The sequence below is a fragment of the Equus quagga genome, chromosome 15 (genome assembly GCF_021613505.1).
Source record: "Equus quagga isolate Etosha38 chromosome 15, UCLA_HA_Equagga_1.0, whole genome shotgun sequence".
Classification (NCBI taxonomy): Eukaryota; Metazoa; Chordata; class Mammalia; order Perissodactyla; family Equidae; genus Equus; species Equus quagga.
Genome location: NC_060281.1, coordinates 816,819 through 833,883, shown reverse-complemented (window position 1 = coordinate 833,883; position 17,065 = coordinate 816,819). Strand labels below are relative to the sequence as shown.

General features: G+C 42.2%; 1 protein-coding gene across 1 annotated transcript in view; it reads left to right on the top strand.

Annotated features, from left to right (window-relative positions):
- RIMS1 (regulating synaptic membrane exocytosis 1) overlaps window positions 1-17,065 on the top strand; it is a 414,621-nt gene that overhangs the window by 246,480 nt on the left and 151,076 nt on the right. The window contains exons 7-8 of the mRNA XM_046639771.1: window positions 4,136-4,345; window positions 5,945-6,230. Of these exons, the coding sequence (XP_046495727.1) occupies window positions 4,136-4,345; window positions 5,945-6,230 (496 nt within the window). The remainder of the gene's footprint in view (window positions 1-4,135; window positions 4,346-5,944; window positions 6,231-17,065) is intronic.

Sequence of the window (17,065 nt, the reverse complement as noted above, 5' to 3'; positions counted from 1 at the left end):
AATCACGGTTCTTGTTTTTTGTATTCTGCATCAATTACTAAGACTGTGGAGGAAAAAACATTTCTAGAGAATTGGATGTGATTAATATTTCAACGCTAACAGTATTGGCGTTTGATTATAATAAATTTCACCTGTACTTTCTGGCTGTTCTATTAGGCCTGAGGTTTAATTTGAAAATGAAAGTTTGGTGAAGTGGAAGCCTTAGGTTGGTGATTTAGGAATTTTGTTCCCAGGAGAAGTCAGCCTGGTGTACACTCCATGTCTGTTTCTAGAAATGGTCAGTTTTCTTGTCATTTTCTCCCTTCCTCACAAATTTGTTTAGAAGCACATGAATGTGCTTTAGGAAGTTCGAAATACATGCACATATGTTATTTTTACTACTTACATCATTGTCTGTTTTAAAATGCAAAAAGGTAATGAGTACCTGCAGAATAATATGCTTAAACTAAAATTGAATGACCTGTTTGTAGTAAAAATACTAAGTTATGGTAGAGGAAAACTATAATTCCTTCCTTCTTTTTTTTTCATAGAGTAGGAGTATGCGTCCCATCTAAGAGAATGGATAGCTCTTCATAGTCTTCAAATGTTGTACCCTTCACATATGGGTGAAAGCAACTCCCAGAGCAGTGTATATATATATATATATACTGAAAACAGAGCAGTAGGAAGAGGGAATCTACCTTTAAAAGTTTATGTAACAAGAGAAAATAAAATGTGAAGAGCATATAATATGCACAAAGATAGCCTAATTTCAAATATTTCTTCAGGAAGAAACAAAACGTTTTTTTCTTCAGAAGTCAGAGATATAAGAAGAAGAAATGCTCTCATTTAATTGATGTTAATAGGACCAAACGAAAGCAGAAGAGTTATGTTTTAGAAATCATCCTGTGGGCTAATGGCCATTTTGTTGTCATAAAAATCCTTTATTTAGCCCTGTCCACAAATAAGCTCGCAGCAGGAGAAAGGACACCAGTTAGAGAAATTTGGGGGATAAGGCAACAGAAGGAATGGCTGGGAGCGCAGTGTCATCTGGCAGAGAGCTTATTTCCTGAACCCTGTGGATCTGGTTAAAACCCAGCAGAGACCCAATATGCTGCTCCTCGGTGAGGGCTGCCGTCTGCACACACCGGGCCCGCGAGGCTCGTGTGTGGGGTGCCGTGCTTTGCCTGGCTGCAGGGCTGCCTGCCGTGGCCGGAGCCAGTCGTGCAAGGAGCCTTTCTCACGCACGCTGACATCTCGGCTCCCGCCGTCTGCTGCTCCTGGCCCGCGGGTGGGTCGCTGCTGTGCTTGTTGACTGACAGTGGCGGAGTGGAGAAGGCGCTGGGCGCTCTTCTCAGATGAGAACTTGGATTTGCTCAGAAGTGACGCTGGACGTCCCCGGCCTGGGCTTCTGTACGAGGCCGCTGCCATGTGTGCGTCTGGGACGCCGGTCCCTTCAGAGGGGTGGGGAGAAGTGAGGTCTGCCGATTCCGAAGAGGGAGCAGGCCAGGCCCGACGAGCAGGTGCTGGTAAGAGCAGACAGCGAGCTTGGGGCGTGGGAATCCTGCTTCATTTCCAGGTGGACCCAAATGTGTCTTTCACACTCCCTCTGTCTCTGTTCTTCCAGTGTAAATAGTCCCGTTCTGTGTGTCAGGTGCAGAGCGATTTTCTTCCATTTGCTCAGCAGAGCCAAGTTTCCCGCTACCAACTTTGTCTTTGGTCTTTTTGTCTGGAAAGAGATGATTAGATTCACAATATAGCCCTAAAGATTATAAGATGATTGTTCATATTTATGATTTGTTTTCTTGTGCAAGTAGCCAAGTCAGGAAAGATTTAAAGATTAGAATGTCAGTGTTCTCTGAAAATAGGGAAAAACAGTAGCAAGTTGCTTAGTGCAGGAGTTCTGTTTATAGTCAGTGTATTCCATGCTTTGCTATCTTGTACTAATACAAAGAATGAGAAGTCTGTGACACATTGGAGTCATCGTTAGTGGAAGATCAGTCTCCAAGTACAAGATTACGTCAGTTTTTCAAGATAATGGCTCCTGGGTTCTTGTGAAAGAGCTAAACCTTTCTGCAAACAGGTCTTGACCTCGATCACAGTGCAAGGTCAGATGGTTTATGAGAAGCAAGATCAAAATTGCAGTTGCTGTTGGGTTTATGTGTCCCCTCCCGAGGGAGACCCGTCTGCTGGTGTTGCAAGTGGCTGTGGAACCACAGCTGAGGAGGAGCCTGGGAGAACCGTGACCCAAGGGCTCAGAGTGGCGTGTGGCTCAGAGTGGACGAGGTGGTAGAAATGTTTTAAATAAGTAATATTGTTAATTTAAGTTTCTGAACTGACAGATGAAAGTGGGTTTTTCTCTACTTCTGTGTGGACAGTGACCTCAGTGGCGGGCAGTCGTTGCTGTGCGGGCGTCTCGAGCACGTGGCGTCCAGCAACAAGTGAGTGAACAGGTGTTTTACAGTATGGTCAGCATTGGCCTTTCTAGTATGGATTCTCTGTTTCACTTCTGCAACTTGGAAAGCTGAGTCTACCATTTCAGAGACCACAGGTGCCGTATTAAGTATCTTTTGTTAGAAATATGATTTGTTATCATTTGATAAGTTTCCTCATATGGAGGCACTTTGGCAACTCAAGATAATTATACCAAATAAATTCATGAGATGGAATATTGGATTAATAGCATTCAAAATGACTTTATAGTTTGAGATAAGCCCATTCCAGGTGATAAATGAGAAAAAAGAAATAGGAGAAGAGATGTACGTGAAAGAAATATCTCAAAACTCAGGCACAGTTATGGCTGCATGCAGTGTATGTAGGTATTTCAGCTCAGTTGGCTTAGCCTACGCAGGCCCGTAGGATCCATAGACTCTTAAATTTCAATCAAATAAAATTACAAGGTCGGCTTTCAACGAGGGGACGTGGGTAAGTCAGTTGTTGATGTTTTGACGTCGGTTCCCTGCAGCGTCCTTGCGGGCCCGCCGTCTGTCTCCAGACCACGACCTAGGTGGGTCTGTAGGTTGTTGTCTTGAAGGCGCCATAGAGAAAGAAGCTTAGATTCAGCAGACGTGGGGCGTCAGATCATGGACAGGTCTGGAGAAGCCTCCCCAGCTGCAGATGTGGGAAATAGAGGGAGATGAGCGAGGCCCCTCCTGCACCCCCGTGGTTTTCCACACTGAGTCACCACACTTTAACAAAAACGGCACGAATGTGCGGGAGTCTACCAAAATAATCAAGGTCACTCCTCCTCTTGTCGTGCCGTGAAAAGCTCGTGCGTGGGCTTTCAGCTCAGACCAAGTCGAGTCCAGATGCCGGCTCTGCTGCTTGTAGCTGTGTGACCCTGGGCAAGTTAACCAGCTTTTCTGAGCCTCATCTGTAACCTGGGATAAGTAATACTGATTTTGCCATACGCCTGTGAGAAATAAATGAATTAAATAAAATTAACACAGTACAATATTTGGCACATAACAATCATTCAGTTAACGTTTATTCCCTTTTTGTTTTCCCAGCAACAGTTTGGCCAAGTTTTGACTTGCACCTGTTAAAAGCATACTTGGAAGTTCGGGGAAAAGAAAAAATAAAGATTCCAAATAAAGACAAAAAACACATTCTTTTAAGAGGGGGAAAGTGTTCGCCTCCGTGCGTTTATGTGAGGCTGACACTTTGCAGTTGACTTGGCGGTGGTGAGCTGATCCATGGTTCAGGATTCGTTTTTTCCTTATCAGATAATTATTTTTGGCAAGTGTATGTAATGTAAGTAAACACGGTGCATTTAGTTTAAATACATGGAAGATGGTCCTTAATTCTCCCTTGTCATCATTTGATCGTTTCATTTTCCAGAACAGGCTAGCAGCAGAGTGCCTCTACTCGTCAGCGATATTCCCTGGTGGGTTAGAGACCTGCATCGCTGCTCACTGTGGTCCCTGGGAACTGGACGAGGTTGATGTCCACGGGATAAAAATGAAGTTAGGGGAGGGCATAATTCCCGATCCTCTAGTTTTGCTTTTATGTTGCTGTTGTTCTGAAATACGTGATATGGGGTGGGTGCAGTAAACGCAGTGACTTAAGGAGGAGGTAATGATTCTGTGTCTCCGTGAGTAACATCTGTTGGACCAGGAGCTGAGACTGTCAATCACCAAACGTCTGCACCTTTTAGAATATCGGAAGCACGAGACCCCGCAGCTCCCTGGCACAACCTCTTTGGGGTGTCCTTTTGCCCCCTGGAGGTGAGCCACGGTTAGCACGAGGCTGGCTGTACGGGAACAGCTTGGAGAAGCGCTCTGTCCATGTCCCAACATCGCTCCTGTCCTCCTGGTTCCTGCGTCCTGACGCCAGACTTTGTCACCGGCTGAGTAAGATTTCTCAGGTAGGGAAGCTGCAGAGGAAACGATCTGCTGCGCAGGACTTGGCGGGACCATGGCCAGCCGTTGACAGTGGGCACTAATCAGTTCAGGTGAGTGTTCTCTGGTCCACAAGCCAGCGGGGGGTCTGCTCGACTTTGTCATCTGAGTGCAGTGTCCCTGAGGTAACGGAGCAGCTCTCAAGCCTCTGCTTGAATCTGTTCTCCTGTGCCAGCTCTGAGGAACCACGGCGTTTCGTGTCCCTGCCCGCAGGCAGGTAGCATCCTGTGTGCATTGCTTCAGGAAGTGGTCACTGGCGGACCTGCCGGCGCTGTGGTGCCTGCCCCAGTGGGAACTTTTTGGTCCAGCACGGAGTGCTGTAGATCACTGCGGTAATCAATGGGGAGCTGCACTCTGCAGACTCTGCCGTGTTTAGAGTCACTGTTGTGTAACGTTGCACTCTGCAGGCTTCTTTGGTTTTGCTTTAGAATGCAAGGACCACAGGAAATTTTATTTAAAATTGCTTTTGCCTTTTGGTGGATTTTTTATTGTGTTGTGGATTTGATGCACTGCTAGCTGGAGTTTAGTGATCTGATGCCAGGAGCGTTTATTTCACTGCTCCGATGATGCTGTTGTGTTTGCTGGGTTTCAGCAGTTTCTACTACTTCATCCGTTGCCCTCAGGAACAGGTAAACCACGCTGTAGTATTAATCTTATGCATAAATATGAAATTAATGGAATATATGGTTTAATTATCCAAAAGTAAGATACTGAAATGCTTCACTTAGATTCTCTCAATAGAAAGTAAGGAATATTTTGCTTTGAACATGGAAATTGCACAAATATATTATTACCTTAGAATACAGTGGTGATCATCTAGTTGCATTGTATCGAGTTATTTTCATGTTTTAAATGAATATCTGAGGTGTACATTAAATTGTCTACAATTTAGTATTCAACTCTCAACTTGATATATATATAATATACCGTTAATTCAGAGAGTATATATTTTCCTTTTCTGATTGGCCAAAGACATTTGTTTTCCCTATTTACTGAATTTGCTAAAATTGGAAGGCTTCAGAGCTCATCTTCTTAAAAAGAAAGATACCGGTTTGGGTAGAGATTGTTGTTTTGAAGTGTTTGGACAGAGGCTGCCGGGGCTGCTCTCTCCTGCCACCGAGGGTCCTGGCTTTCGAGCCCATCGTGGAAGGAGCAGCTGTCTTGTGTGACGCTGGGCTGGGCCCTAAGGGGAGACTGTCCACACAGGAGAGCAGAGAGCCGGGCAGGAGGTGGAAAGGGAGTGCCCCTCGGGGCCAACTCGCGTGTGACCTCCGACGGCAGAGACACTGACCCCTCTGTCCCTTGTTTCCATCCTGCCAGTTTGGAAAAAGCCTCCCGATGTTTGCAGTGGGAATGGCCGAGCGTTTTTCAGGTGCTCAGGATCTTCTGATGGTTTCTCTGTAGAAGATGACGCCATGTTAAGCTTTTGGAGGTGCACAGTTTCTTAAAGGGGCAGTGGGAGTTTCAGCTTTTCTTGCTTTGAGCGCTTGGCAGCTGAGGCTTTCTGAGAAGGGAGGTGATGGCTCCTTTAAATCAAGCTGGTAAAGACCTTGGCTCCATCGTAGCTGCTCTGCCAGGAGGCGCTGAGCCGGCTGAGGTGTCCTGAGGCACCAGGGTCCGGCTCTCCTCCTTGGGTGGGGGCGTCATGTGTTCTGCTGCAGGACCAGGTCCTGGTGCAGAGGCGCTGGCTCCCCGGAAGCCTGCCAGCGGCCGGCTCTCCGCACCGTCTTGGGTCAGCGCGTGCTGCAAGGGCAGCTGAGGACAGCTCCTGCCTGCTCTGCTTAAAACCCGGGGATGCGCGGCAACTGGAAAGAAGCAGCCAGCCACCTCCCACGGGCGGAAGTGAATCAGGTTGCTGCCCATCCGATGCTGATTAACATTCATGCATCTAGACTAACTAAATATGTTCTTTTGGGAGAAGAGGAGGATTTTGCTGTAAATGGAGCCATGTGGTTGCATAGTGGCTGATAATGGCTCATTGATAAAGATCGTGAATCCTGTGTTCTTGGTCATCCTTGTTGGGTCTTCTTAATGACAGACAGGCTGAGGCAGGGACGGCCCCGCTCCACCCGTGTCACATGAGAGATGAAAGGAAAGCACGGTCCGTTCTCTGTCGAGCTCTGAGGAAGCTCTCATTTGTGGTCTCCACACGTGTATGGAGGAAGGCAGTAACTCCATGAGTGAAGTGATTCTCATTGTACGGAACGGTGTCCATGCAGGTCTTTTCTAATTTTCGGTGGTGCTGTCAGGTGTTAGTGCGTGGAAAAAAGCGCTTCAGAAGGAGATGCTTTCATTGTGAAGTATTGCCTGTGAATGTTCCTGAGGAGATTTCTGTCAGACAAACGGAAGTCATTTGGAAAACAAAGACAAATTAATCTCAGGGAACAGCAAGTATATATTCTTCCCTGTGCTTCTCCAGCTCATCACAGACACTTTATTTTCTTCTCCTTCTTCTCTCCAAGACCCCCAGTACATAGTTGTATATTCTAGTTGTGAGTGCCTCTGGTTGTGGCATGTGGGATGCCGCCTCAGCATGGCCTGACGAGTGGTGCCATGTCTGCGCCCAGGATCCGAACCAGCGAAACCCTGGGCCATAGAAGCAGAGCATGGGAACCCAACCATTCGGCCTTGGGGCTGGCCCCCACTTTTAATAAATAAAATAAATAAATACTTTCTGTCTTCTCAATTTCTAAGGCCAGGGAGTTTAGAAAGAAGCATCCCAACTTATAAAAGTAGAGAAATCAATGAAAGAATTAGTAATTTTCTTACAGTAATATTAATAATAAGACTTTTACAATAATTACTTTCATGCCTGTAGATTGTAGGCTAGTGAATGGGTCTTGTTTTGGATGGCCTGCTTCCTGTAGCCATCTTTTGCCTTTAAGAAGATAATTGTCATAATTGTGTAATGAGTTGTTCAGTTCGTCGCAGAAATGCAACCAAGAATTTTGAATGCCTGGTTAATTTAAATCAGTTGTTTCAAAGCAGATTTTATATGAGTTGTGTGACTCTTATTCAACAAACTGTAAATATTGAGCAAATTTCAAAGCTGACTTAGAAAAGGGGGCATATTGATTATAATAGTCCGTGGGTTCTGACAAACATGTTTTCATTATATAACACCTGTCAGATGCAATGGACTTCTTAATAGAGCTGAAGGTTTTTTTTTAACCAGAGGCTGTTAGCCTTGCAATATTCTTTTCCCTAGAGAATGTTCAGCCCTGAAGTGTGCTCTTAACTGCTTGGCAGATCCAAATTGGAACACTATTTTATCCACTTTGAAGTTTTCCTTTTATTACAAGATTATGTTTTCTACTAACTTGTTTAGATTATGTGAAGTTTGTTGTTATTTTTTCTATCTTTACTTTCTCAGCAAATATCTCTGAAATCGTTTAAAGCATGCACCAGGGAGGAGGACCTAGCACCTCTGTATGTAGTGTGTCTCTTGCCAGTTGATATGAAAGGCTTTTTAAAAACAAGATTCATTAGAGTCTTGACAGCCCCCAAAGGTGCCGTCTGAGGTGAGTCCCCTGCCCTCTGCGTGTAATCTCAAAGCTCATTTCTCTGAGTGTGGTTCCTGCTTTCCTAGTTGTCTGCCTTCTATAGGGGTCTTGGTGGAGGTGCTCAGCTGAGGCTGAGGACTGTGGGGGACGATGCTGGGAGCTGGCGTGAGGGGTCGAGGTGGAGTGCTGAAGCTGAGGACCATGGAGGACGATGCTGGGAGCTGGCGTGAGGGCTCGAGGTGGAGTGCTGAAGCTGAGGACCATGGAAGATGATGCTGGGAGCTGGCGTGAGGGCTCGAGGTGGAGTGCTGAAGCTGAGGACCATGCAGGATGATGCTGGGAGCTGGCGTGAGGGGTCGAGGCGGAGTGCTGAGGCTGAGGACCGTGGAGGACGATGCTGGGAGCTGGCGTGAGGGGTTGAGGCGGAGTGCTGAGGCTGAGGACCGTGGAGGACGATGCTGGGAGCTGGCGTGAGGGGTTGAGGCAGAGTGCTGAGGCTGAGGACCATGGAGGGTGAAGTGGGAGCTGGTGTGAGGGGTCGAGGCGGAGTGCTGAGGCTGAGGACTGTGGGGGGATGATGCTGAGAGCCAGCGTGAGGCGTCGAGGCTCTAGTCTGAGTCACTCCTCATCCAGACTCCTTAACTGTTTCTTCTTAATTTGGAGGGAGATTGTGGGCCTGTCAGAGATAGAAAGGAAGCAGTGGGCTCTCCATAGAAAAACACTTACTCATACAAAACTTCATATACACTTTTAAAGAGTGTCTGGATCCTCTAAGTCTAACTGTGTTCCATGTGAAAGGGCTCACGTAAGTCTGGTTTTAAACTATACCTGAAAGATCACAAAAACAGCACTGGGCATCCAGCAGCAGAAAGTCTTGCCTACTTTTTGTGGTGAGTGAATCATCCCAAGACCCACTTCGAAATGTTCTTGTTTTGAAAAAGGTTAATTACCATTTGATATTTTCATGGGCAGTGTTATTTCACATTGTAGTGAAAAATCCACCCCGAGCTTTACTCTCCAAAAGATAAATGATGATCAGATCCGTTGGTGTCGGTAGGATGGCCGTTCGGTGCAGAGCACTCCAGTGTTTCCCTCCACAGGGATACGGGCTGCGTGCACTTTACTTGGACGAGTGGTCTTTCGTCTGGACCTGAAGCGCCAGCCAGGCCTCGTTTCTGCTCGGAATGGCTTGACAGAGGCTGGGTTTTTTCTGCCGATAGGCTTCTTGGACAAATATGTTATGACTTCCTGACCTCAGAGGCTAGTCTTTTCCAGATCAGGCATTTATTTACAGAGATAATTATGTAATGTTTGCTTCAGTCTATGAGATTTTACAGTAATAGGAGCTATTCAATGAGGACATGAAAATGATGGAAAAATTGACCACAGACCTGAGCCCCCAAAATGTGTTTAATCTGAACGATCCTTTAGAGTATTGGTGAGAAACCCGTGTTTTGTGATGAGGTGAAGGATCTGTCCTTGGAGTCGTCCTTTTGAGTTTGCTTTCCATGATCGTTGACTGCACCGTCTTTAGTCTCCACATTTGTTGGCTGATTGTAGAAAGACCAGTTGCAATGGCTACAGTTTCCATGCTTGTGAAGTAATTGCGCATTTGGATGTTTGATCTAAAATATGATGCAAAGATAATTACGTTGAACAAAGATTGGTAGACCCAAAGATCTGGGGGGTGTGTGTGTGATGTATGTGTGTAATTTTTTGTCATCAAAACCATTAGTACATCACTTTGGAAAAGAAATAGAGCTGTGCAAGTTCTTAGTAATAAATGAAATTATAAAGGCTAACAAGATGTTATCTTTCACTGTTTTTATCCCCTTTAACAGTAGCAGATACAAAAGAGCCAGGCCAAAGTAATATTGGTTCTCATTAGACTGATGAGTGCTAAGCCACTAGAATACAGTTGCAACAATTCTCTTAATCCAAGTTCTTTAAAAATATATTTCAAACGTGAATAGTAAACATTTATACGTAAAAATAAATGTTACTTACTGTCTTGCCACATAAAAAGAAATTGAGTTTAGAAGATGTTATTAGTTGACTATCATTTAAAAATGAAGATAGCCCTTTAATTTGGTTTAAAATATGTGTAAATTAAATATGTCTATATATTTTGGGGAAGATTAAATTAAACTATGACTTTTTTCTTAATGTTGGAACTGTTATATTCACTATAATAATTTCATATTTCTTGTGAGTTCCATCCATTTTTCCAGCTCATTCTTGCTGCAATCAGTAAGGCCTATTTTAGCTAAAATTTGGGTTGGTTTATACAGAAACCAGGTGCAGTATAATGATCTTATGTTGTTATTAAGATGAGAGGAATTATTTGATTAATCTTAAAAGTACTCATTTTATGGGGAAAAATTACAGACATTCGTTTTTGTGAATGACATCAGTGTCTCTTAATTAGGAAAGATTTGTTATGGATTTATGAAATTTGTATTAGAAGGCGTGAAAAATTATAATTCTTAACATTATTGAAATAAAACTCAATTTAATCTTTTTCATAAAATAGTTCAAAGAGTAATTTCAATTTTCAGATTTAATGTCACTGAAAATTTTATGTGTCAGTGCTAACAGTATTCAATTTTTTCACCAAATATCTTTTAATTTCCAGTTTAATTCAGTTACATACTCAATCATCTAGAAAAGATCATTTTGTTTGCTTTGCTTTGCTCCTACTTAAGAGACGTAGTTTTGGTTAGGAATCTTTAGAAAATAATTTGGCCACTCTGGGTAGGACGTCATGCAAAGAGCCATTAACCTCATATTTCCCATTCTTTGTACTGCATTCACAAAATGTCAAGCAACAGAACATTCAACGGGAGAAAACGAGAATAGTTACAGGGCACTGAATCCTTTAAAACGTGATAAATCTAAAGCAGTATATTTGATAAACTGTATATGTTTCTGTTTTTTGTTTCATTGATAAGTAATGATTTAATTTGGGAATTGGAAAAATTTAGTTTCAAATCCCTCATTCTGGATAGCTGAGTTTTCCAATGTGCCCAATTTTTGCTAACCAGCTTATTGTTATTGATGCTGTTTACTATTTTAATTAAAATTCTTCTCATAAGTATTGGACATTACTCTCTTTTTAAGTTTAAAATTTAAAAATTTTTAATTTTTAAAATTTAAAAATTTTAAGCCAGAAAGGCTGAAAAGGATTTCATAAAAGTTTATATGCTGTGAAATAATTTTTTTAGTTTTTGCCTAATGGATATTGCGTCGATGTCAGTTGCTATGTTGCCTGTTAGTACACTTACATTCTTAGAGCTGCTCCCAGAATTACGGTGTTGAGGCCTGCTAAACCCTTACCCATTTGTTTGATCTGTTTGTGTTTCTAAGCTTCCCCGTCCCCTTCCTTATGAATTCTTACTGCTGTCTGCATGCTTGTCTGTCCCAGCACTTTGTTCTTGTACGTGGTGACCTTCCGTGGTCCTGTGAGGCTGGATAGCAGAGAGCCCCTCGTCATTGACTGTAACCTTATGAACGAAGGCCCTCTGGTTCTTGAAGGACTGAAACTAGGCGCTCAGACTCCTGATACTGGTTTTTGCCAGATGAGAGGACTTTTTCACTTGTTTTCGATACATCGTCAAGATTCCCAAATAAGTTAAAATAATTGGCTGTTTACTGAATTCTACTGTTTAAGCTATGGATATCCTAACACCTGTACATCAATTGCATTTTAGTTGTTTCCCATTACATCAAAGATATTTTGAGATGGATGGATGGAAAAATCTGTATTTTAATGAAAACAGAGTTACAATAGATACATTAAATTATATTTTGTGTATATTCATTTAATCTTAATTCCCACGTTAAAATCTTTCTTAATGCCAAAAGTGACTTAAGGTAGCTCCTAAAATGTAAAAATATAGCCATTTGAGGGGCTGGCCCCGTGGCCGAGTGGTGAAGTTCGCGTGCTCTGCTTCGGCGGCCCAGGGTTTTGTCTGTTGGGATCCTGGGTGCGGACATGGCACCGCTCATCAAACCACCTGAGGTGTCGTCCCACATAGCATGACCAGAAGGACCCACAACTAGGATATACAACTATGTACCGGGGGACTTCGGGGAGAAGAAGAAGAAGAAGAAGAAAAAACAAAGATTGGCAACAGATGTTAGCTCAGGTGCCATCTTAAAAAAAAATAGCATTTGAAATAAGTTAAAAACATGTAGAAGAGCTCAGTGAGGGATAAGAAGGATAGAAAATTAGGCTGCAGATTTAACCTTAAACATTCTAACACAAGTGCTTTGAGGAAAGTACCATCAAAGTTTGCAGCTTCCATAACATGAACATAGGCCAGTTTAAGTGTACACTAATTTTCCCTGATACTGACACAAGAGATAGTTTCTTCTGTGTGGTTTCCCAGAGAAGATAATCAGCAGCAGCAGCCTGATCTGTGTCCTGTCAGCAACACCGTCACCGTGATGCACAGAGGAACATGTCGAAGGACAACACGTAAGAGGAATCGTGGAAGCAGAGGCCGGAGGGGACTGTGTGGAAACGTAGTGACGCCCAGGTTCAGGGTTGTCTGATGGTCTCGATTAATTCAGAGTTAGATTTTAGAACATCTAAATTGATTTATTGTGTATCCCTCACAAAGACCTCTGTAGAAATTATTGCTTTTAAGTTAAATGTTTCAAAAATATCGATGGACGTTGTATTCAAGAGTGTGTACTCCCTGAAGTGGCTGGGGGACGGGTTAGTGCATCTGGCTCATTGGGGAGCTAGGGGTCTAAACAGCCTGGCACACTGGGTGTAGGATTGCCCTGCCTTCCTGAGTAGAAGGCCATCCCACTCTCCTCAAGAGAGAAGCTGTGACCATCCAGGAACCACGTGAGCACTTTAAGCCTCGCCAGTGAGAAGTCCTGTCCTGAGTTTTCAGTGGCAGCTTGTGTTATGAACATTTAATCTGAGATGAAGATATTTTCAAGTTATTGTCTTGGAAACACAGTTTCAGACTCACTTATCTGAACCGTAAATATTTAGGAACTCTGGAAGTGAATCGCTTTCTTGAGTCAGCAGGTGCGCCTTTGACCGACCCTGACTCACCTGGCTCTGTGATAGGAAGCGTGTGCACTGCGTATATGCGTTTGTGAGTGTTGCTTCCTTTTCTCCGTTTCTTTCTGTGCGTTCTCTCCCTGGAATCGTTGGCCTTCGTCACCTGGAGTGGGACTCACGTGCACTGGATGGGCCTTTGTACGGCTTGACCACTTTTGCGCCAGAGGTGTAGACCAGCGACCTCATGGGGTTTGCAACCTCGTTCCTGGGACTGTAATTTCAAAGGCTTACGAATGTGAATACTTAGCAGTTTCCTCTAGAACCAGGTTGAGGCATAAAATGTTCTCCATATTCCAATGCCTCGTGATTTCCCTCTGCCAGTCAAGGAATTTCCAACTTAAAAAAAAAAAAGTCCTTTAATATATCTATTAATTGCTTTTTTATACACCCAAAGCAAAAACAAAGACAAACAAAAACCAAAATAAAACAAAAACAATATTTATTGTAACTTTCTTTGAGGGAGCTCTGGTTCTAAACATCTGTTTATATTACCAAAAATATTTGCTGCAGTAAATTTATTTTCTACTTTTTTATACCTTAATAATATATTTTTAAATGTTAAGCAATATCAGTCCTTCATAAGTAGCTCCATTTTGTCCCCCATACCCTTAAAATTCATCTTTATCATTATTTGACTATTACTCTTGTGATTTGTGTCACTGGAACCTTAGTACGCATCAGTCGGCGTGTCTTCCATTTCCATGTCTTTGGGATGTTGAGGGACGTAGAAATTGATTGCACAGTCAGAATTATTGTTGCACATTAATGTTGTTCTGCTGATGTTGCTTGGGTGTGAGGTCTGGATCACACCTGACGTTTTCCTTTATCAAAGACGTTTACGTTTACGTCTGCATGCTGTCTGGTGACGTCTTTGCTGTGAACTTGCCCAGAGCTAGTCTCTCAAGCCTGTGGTTACATCCAGTCCCCAAACAATGAGATGCCCTGATTCTTTCTGCAGGGCCTGCCGGCCGTTATTCCAAGGCTTCGCGTGCACGGCCTGCCCTCCTGAGTGGATGGATGCTCAGTGTCCCTGTGGGCACCTGGTCAGCGGACAGCTGCAGTGAAATGCCCCTGCTGTTAGCCCTGCCTACTCTTCCTCGTGAAGAGTCGCTGCCTTGGAGAAGGATCTCCTGAGATTATTCACGTTGAGATCTGCTGTCCAGAGTTCTTTACTGTTGTGTATTTAGATTCTGGGCAAGAAATTTCTTAGTGGTTTCCCTCAAGTCATATTCACACAGGAAATTTATTCTTCTCTAAACTCTTCTATGTGGAATCTTTTCGTCTTATCATCAATGACCTTAGACTTTTTCTCAGATACATTTTTATTGTTATTCAATATGGTCTGGTCTAGATTTCCTCAAGACCATGAACGGCCTTATTTCTTTAACGTGTGTGTAGGTGTGGTTTCATGTGGCTGTTCGGAACTTTTGGGAACGTTAGTGTCTCGACGTCTTCTGAGGCCTGGAGCATCAGGTCAGGGCACAGGAGTGGGGGAAGGGCACTATCAAGCATCACGGTGTTTTGGGAGTGTTTCTGAAGACTGAAGCTTCCTGTAGTCTCAAAAATCTAAATTTATGTAACTTTCAAAACCAGGAAAAATCAAACTGATGACTAATGCTTATATTTCAAGTAGCTTTTTATTTTTCAATGTCTTTTAGACTATTTAAGATAAATCCACAAAATGTTCTGTGTGTTCCCAAAGCCCCATCTTCCAGGGTGACCCTATTATGTATTTAAACTTATAGTTGTTTTCCTGAGGCCATCAATCTTGTCATTATTTAGATTATTTTCTTAGGAATATAAACTAAAAAAGAAATTTCAGGAAGTTAGGAAGCTTATAACATTTTAGGATATAAATATTAAAATGTATTCCACATATTCCATGTGATGTACAGTGTATTCCACTGATGTCTATACCAAATAATTTTAAGATATAATGCAAGCTGCTTTCCAGGAAACATTTTCAAGGGTGTTTTGAGTCATTAGAAAAAGAAAAGTAAAATAATAAAGTATCTTACTTGTTTGACGATGCAGAAAAATTCAGTCAGTAATAGTTGGCCTATGCACAACATGTATTTTATTCTCCCACATAAAATAGGATCATATAAAGAAGAAATTACAAAATGATTATTTTCAGATTAAGGATACATTATGCAAACTGACCACATTACTTACTTCACAGTCCAGATATGTTTGGCTAGGGGTTAATCCATATATCTTAATGTATAGATAGCCTGGCTGTACAAGTAACCATTTTCTTAATCCTTTAGACTCCTGTTGGCTTTGTGGACATTAACAGGAAGATTTATCTTACTGTTTTCTATGTGTGATGGCTCTTTTTATCATCCTTTAACAGTGAGGATTAAAGAAGTATTCACTCGTTCTGAATACTTGAGCATCTGTTTTATACCAGGCCAGTTAATAATTTTTCTAAGAGTGACTTTTTTTTCTAAGCACATTTCAAAGCATATTTGCAAAGGTTAACTGATATTGCATATACATTTAGTTATGATTGCTATTTAGCTATAAATCTGATCTCTAACACTGTGATTTCGTATTCTTAATCTCAATTGTGTAATTATACAATAGAGTCTATTTCTAAAGTCCTTTACAATATACAAAGTGGGCATATCTCATTTAATCCTTGTGAAACTTTTGTGAGAAAGTAGCATTATCCACATTTTACAGAAGAGGACAAGGTTTATTGAGAAGAAGGAATGTTTTCAACATAATGCACCTAATATGGCTGAGTTAGGATTAGAGTCACAAGTCTCCAACTTTGAGTACAGTGATTTTTTACACAATAGTTGGTTTCTGTATGTTTTATAAGAAACAACATAATTATAAATGTCAGATAAGATTATAATACTGTTAATAGAGCAATTAAAATATAGTGAGGTTCTCTGATTATTCAAGTTCCAAATTAGTAAACTGTGGGTCAAAAAAAGTATCCTTTCTTGATTTTTACGTGGTATTGATTGACAGAAATGCCTATCAATATTATGGGATATACTTTTTCGTATGCATTGTTATACTCTGACAGCTTGCATTCTGTGGGGCTTTACAGCTTATAAAGCAGTTGCACCTACATCCTCTCATCCTTCCCTTGAGAGAACAATGGGTGCAATAGGAGTTATTATCTCCAACGTTGGGGGCTTATCTGAATGTCGGAGCTCAGAGTTCAGCCGGAAATGTTGATTCTGAGTTCCATACAACTGCTTTGTAGAATTGCATGGTGGTAGGGCTGGCATTCCAAAAATTGGCTCTCAAATTCACCACATAATACATAGAACCAGAAGCGTACCACCTCTACCAAATATGTTAATGAAATTCTCCTTCCATAGATCAGCCGTGGAGCCTCCTTTCCTGTTCCCTAAAATTATAAAACTTAGAGATGGTACCACGGGCCCTAAAGCAGCTATTCAGTCTCTCTCTAGAGGCAGTTCCACTCTGCAGGTTCTGTTCAGTGCAGATAATTTCTGAATACAGACATCTTTGCACCTCATTAATTTCATAAATTATAATTGATGCCTTGACTTGAGCCATCAAATTTATGTACCAGAGAGAGAGAGAGGTCTTGTTGTTTCTGTGACAGAAGCAGAGCACCTTGTGCACAAAGGCAATTTCGAAAGTTAAATTTCTAGATGCATTTAGAGTGCAGCCACACTAATAATGAGTCCCTGAGAGCTGGAGATGATATCATTCTTCCAAGGAATGACACTTGTGTGTGTCCTGGGCCAAAACAAGAAATTGGAATTTAAGTTACTTAGAATTGTTGTGGAGGTTCTTGCTGAAGACCGATGGTGGAGATGCCTCTAGCCTTATCTCTGGCTTTGTGATCAAGGGACACAAATCTCCGTTCTTAATTATGCAGTGTTTGCCATCAGATTTTGGGGTGGACAGTGGTGTGGATTTTCAGTGAAGTCACCAAAAAGTATTTGAAGACCAATATTTTTACTATACTAGGAACTTGGACTGACAGCAATTAAATCGTGAATGACAGTTTACTGATTCTGTATTTGTACACACAGTGTTTATAGGCTTCAGTATTTCACAATCTGCATGGTTAAAGATTAAGTTTAACAAGTATATCTTCCTAT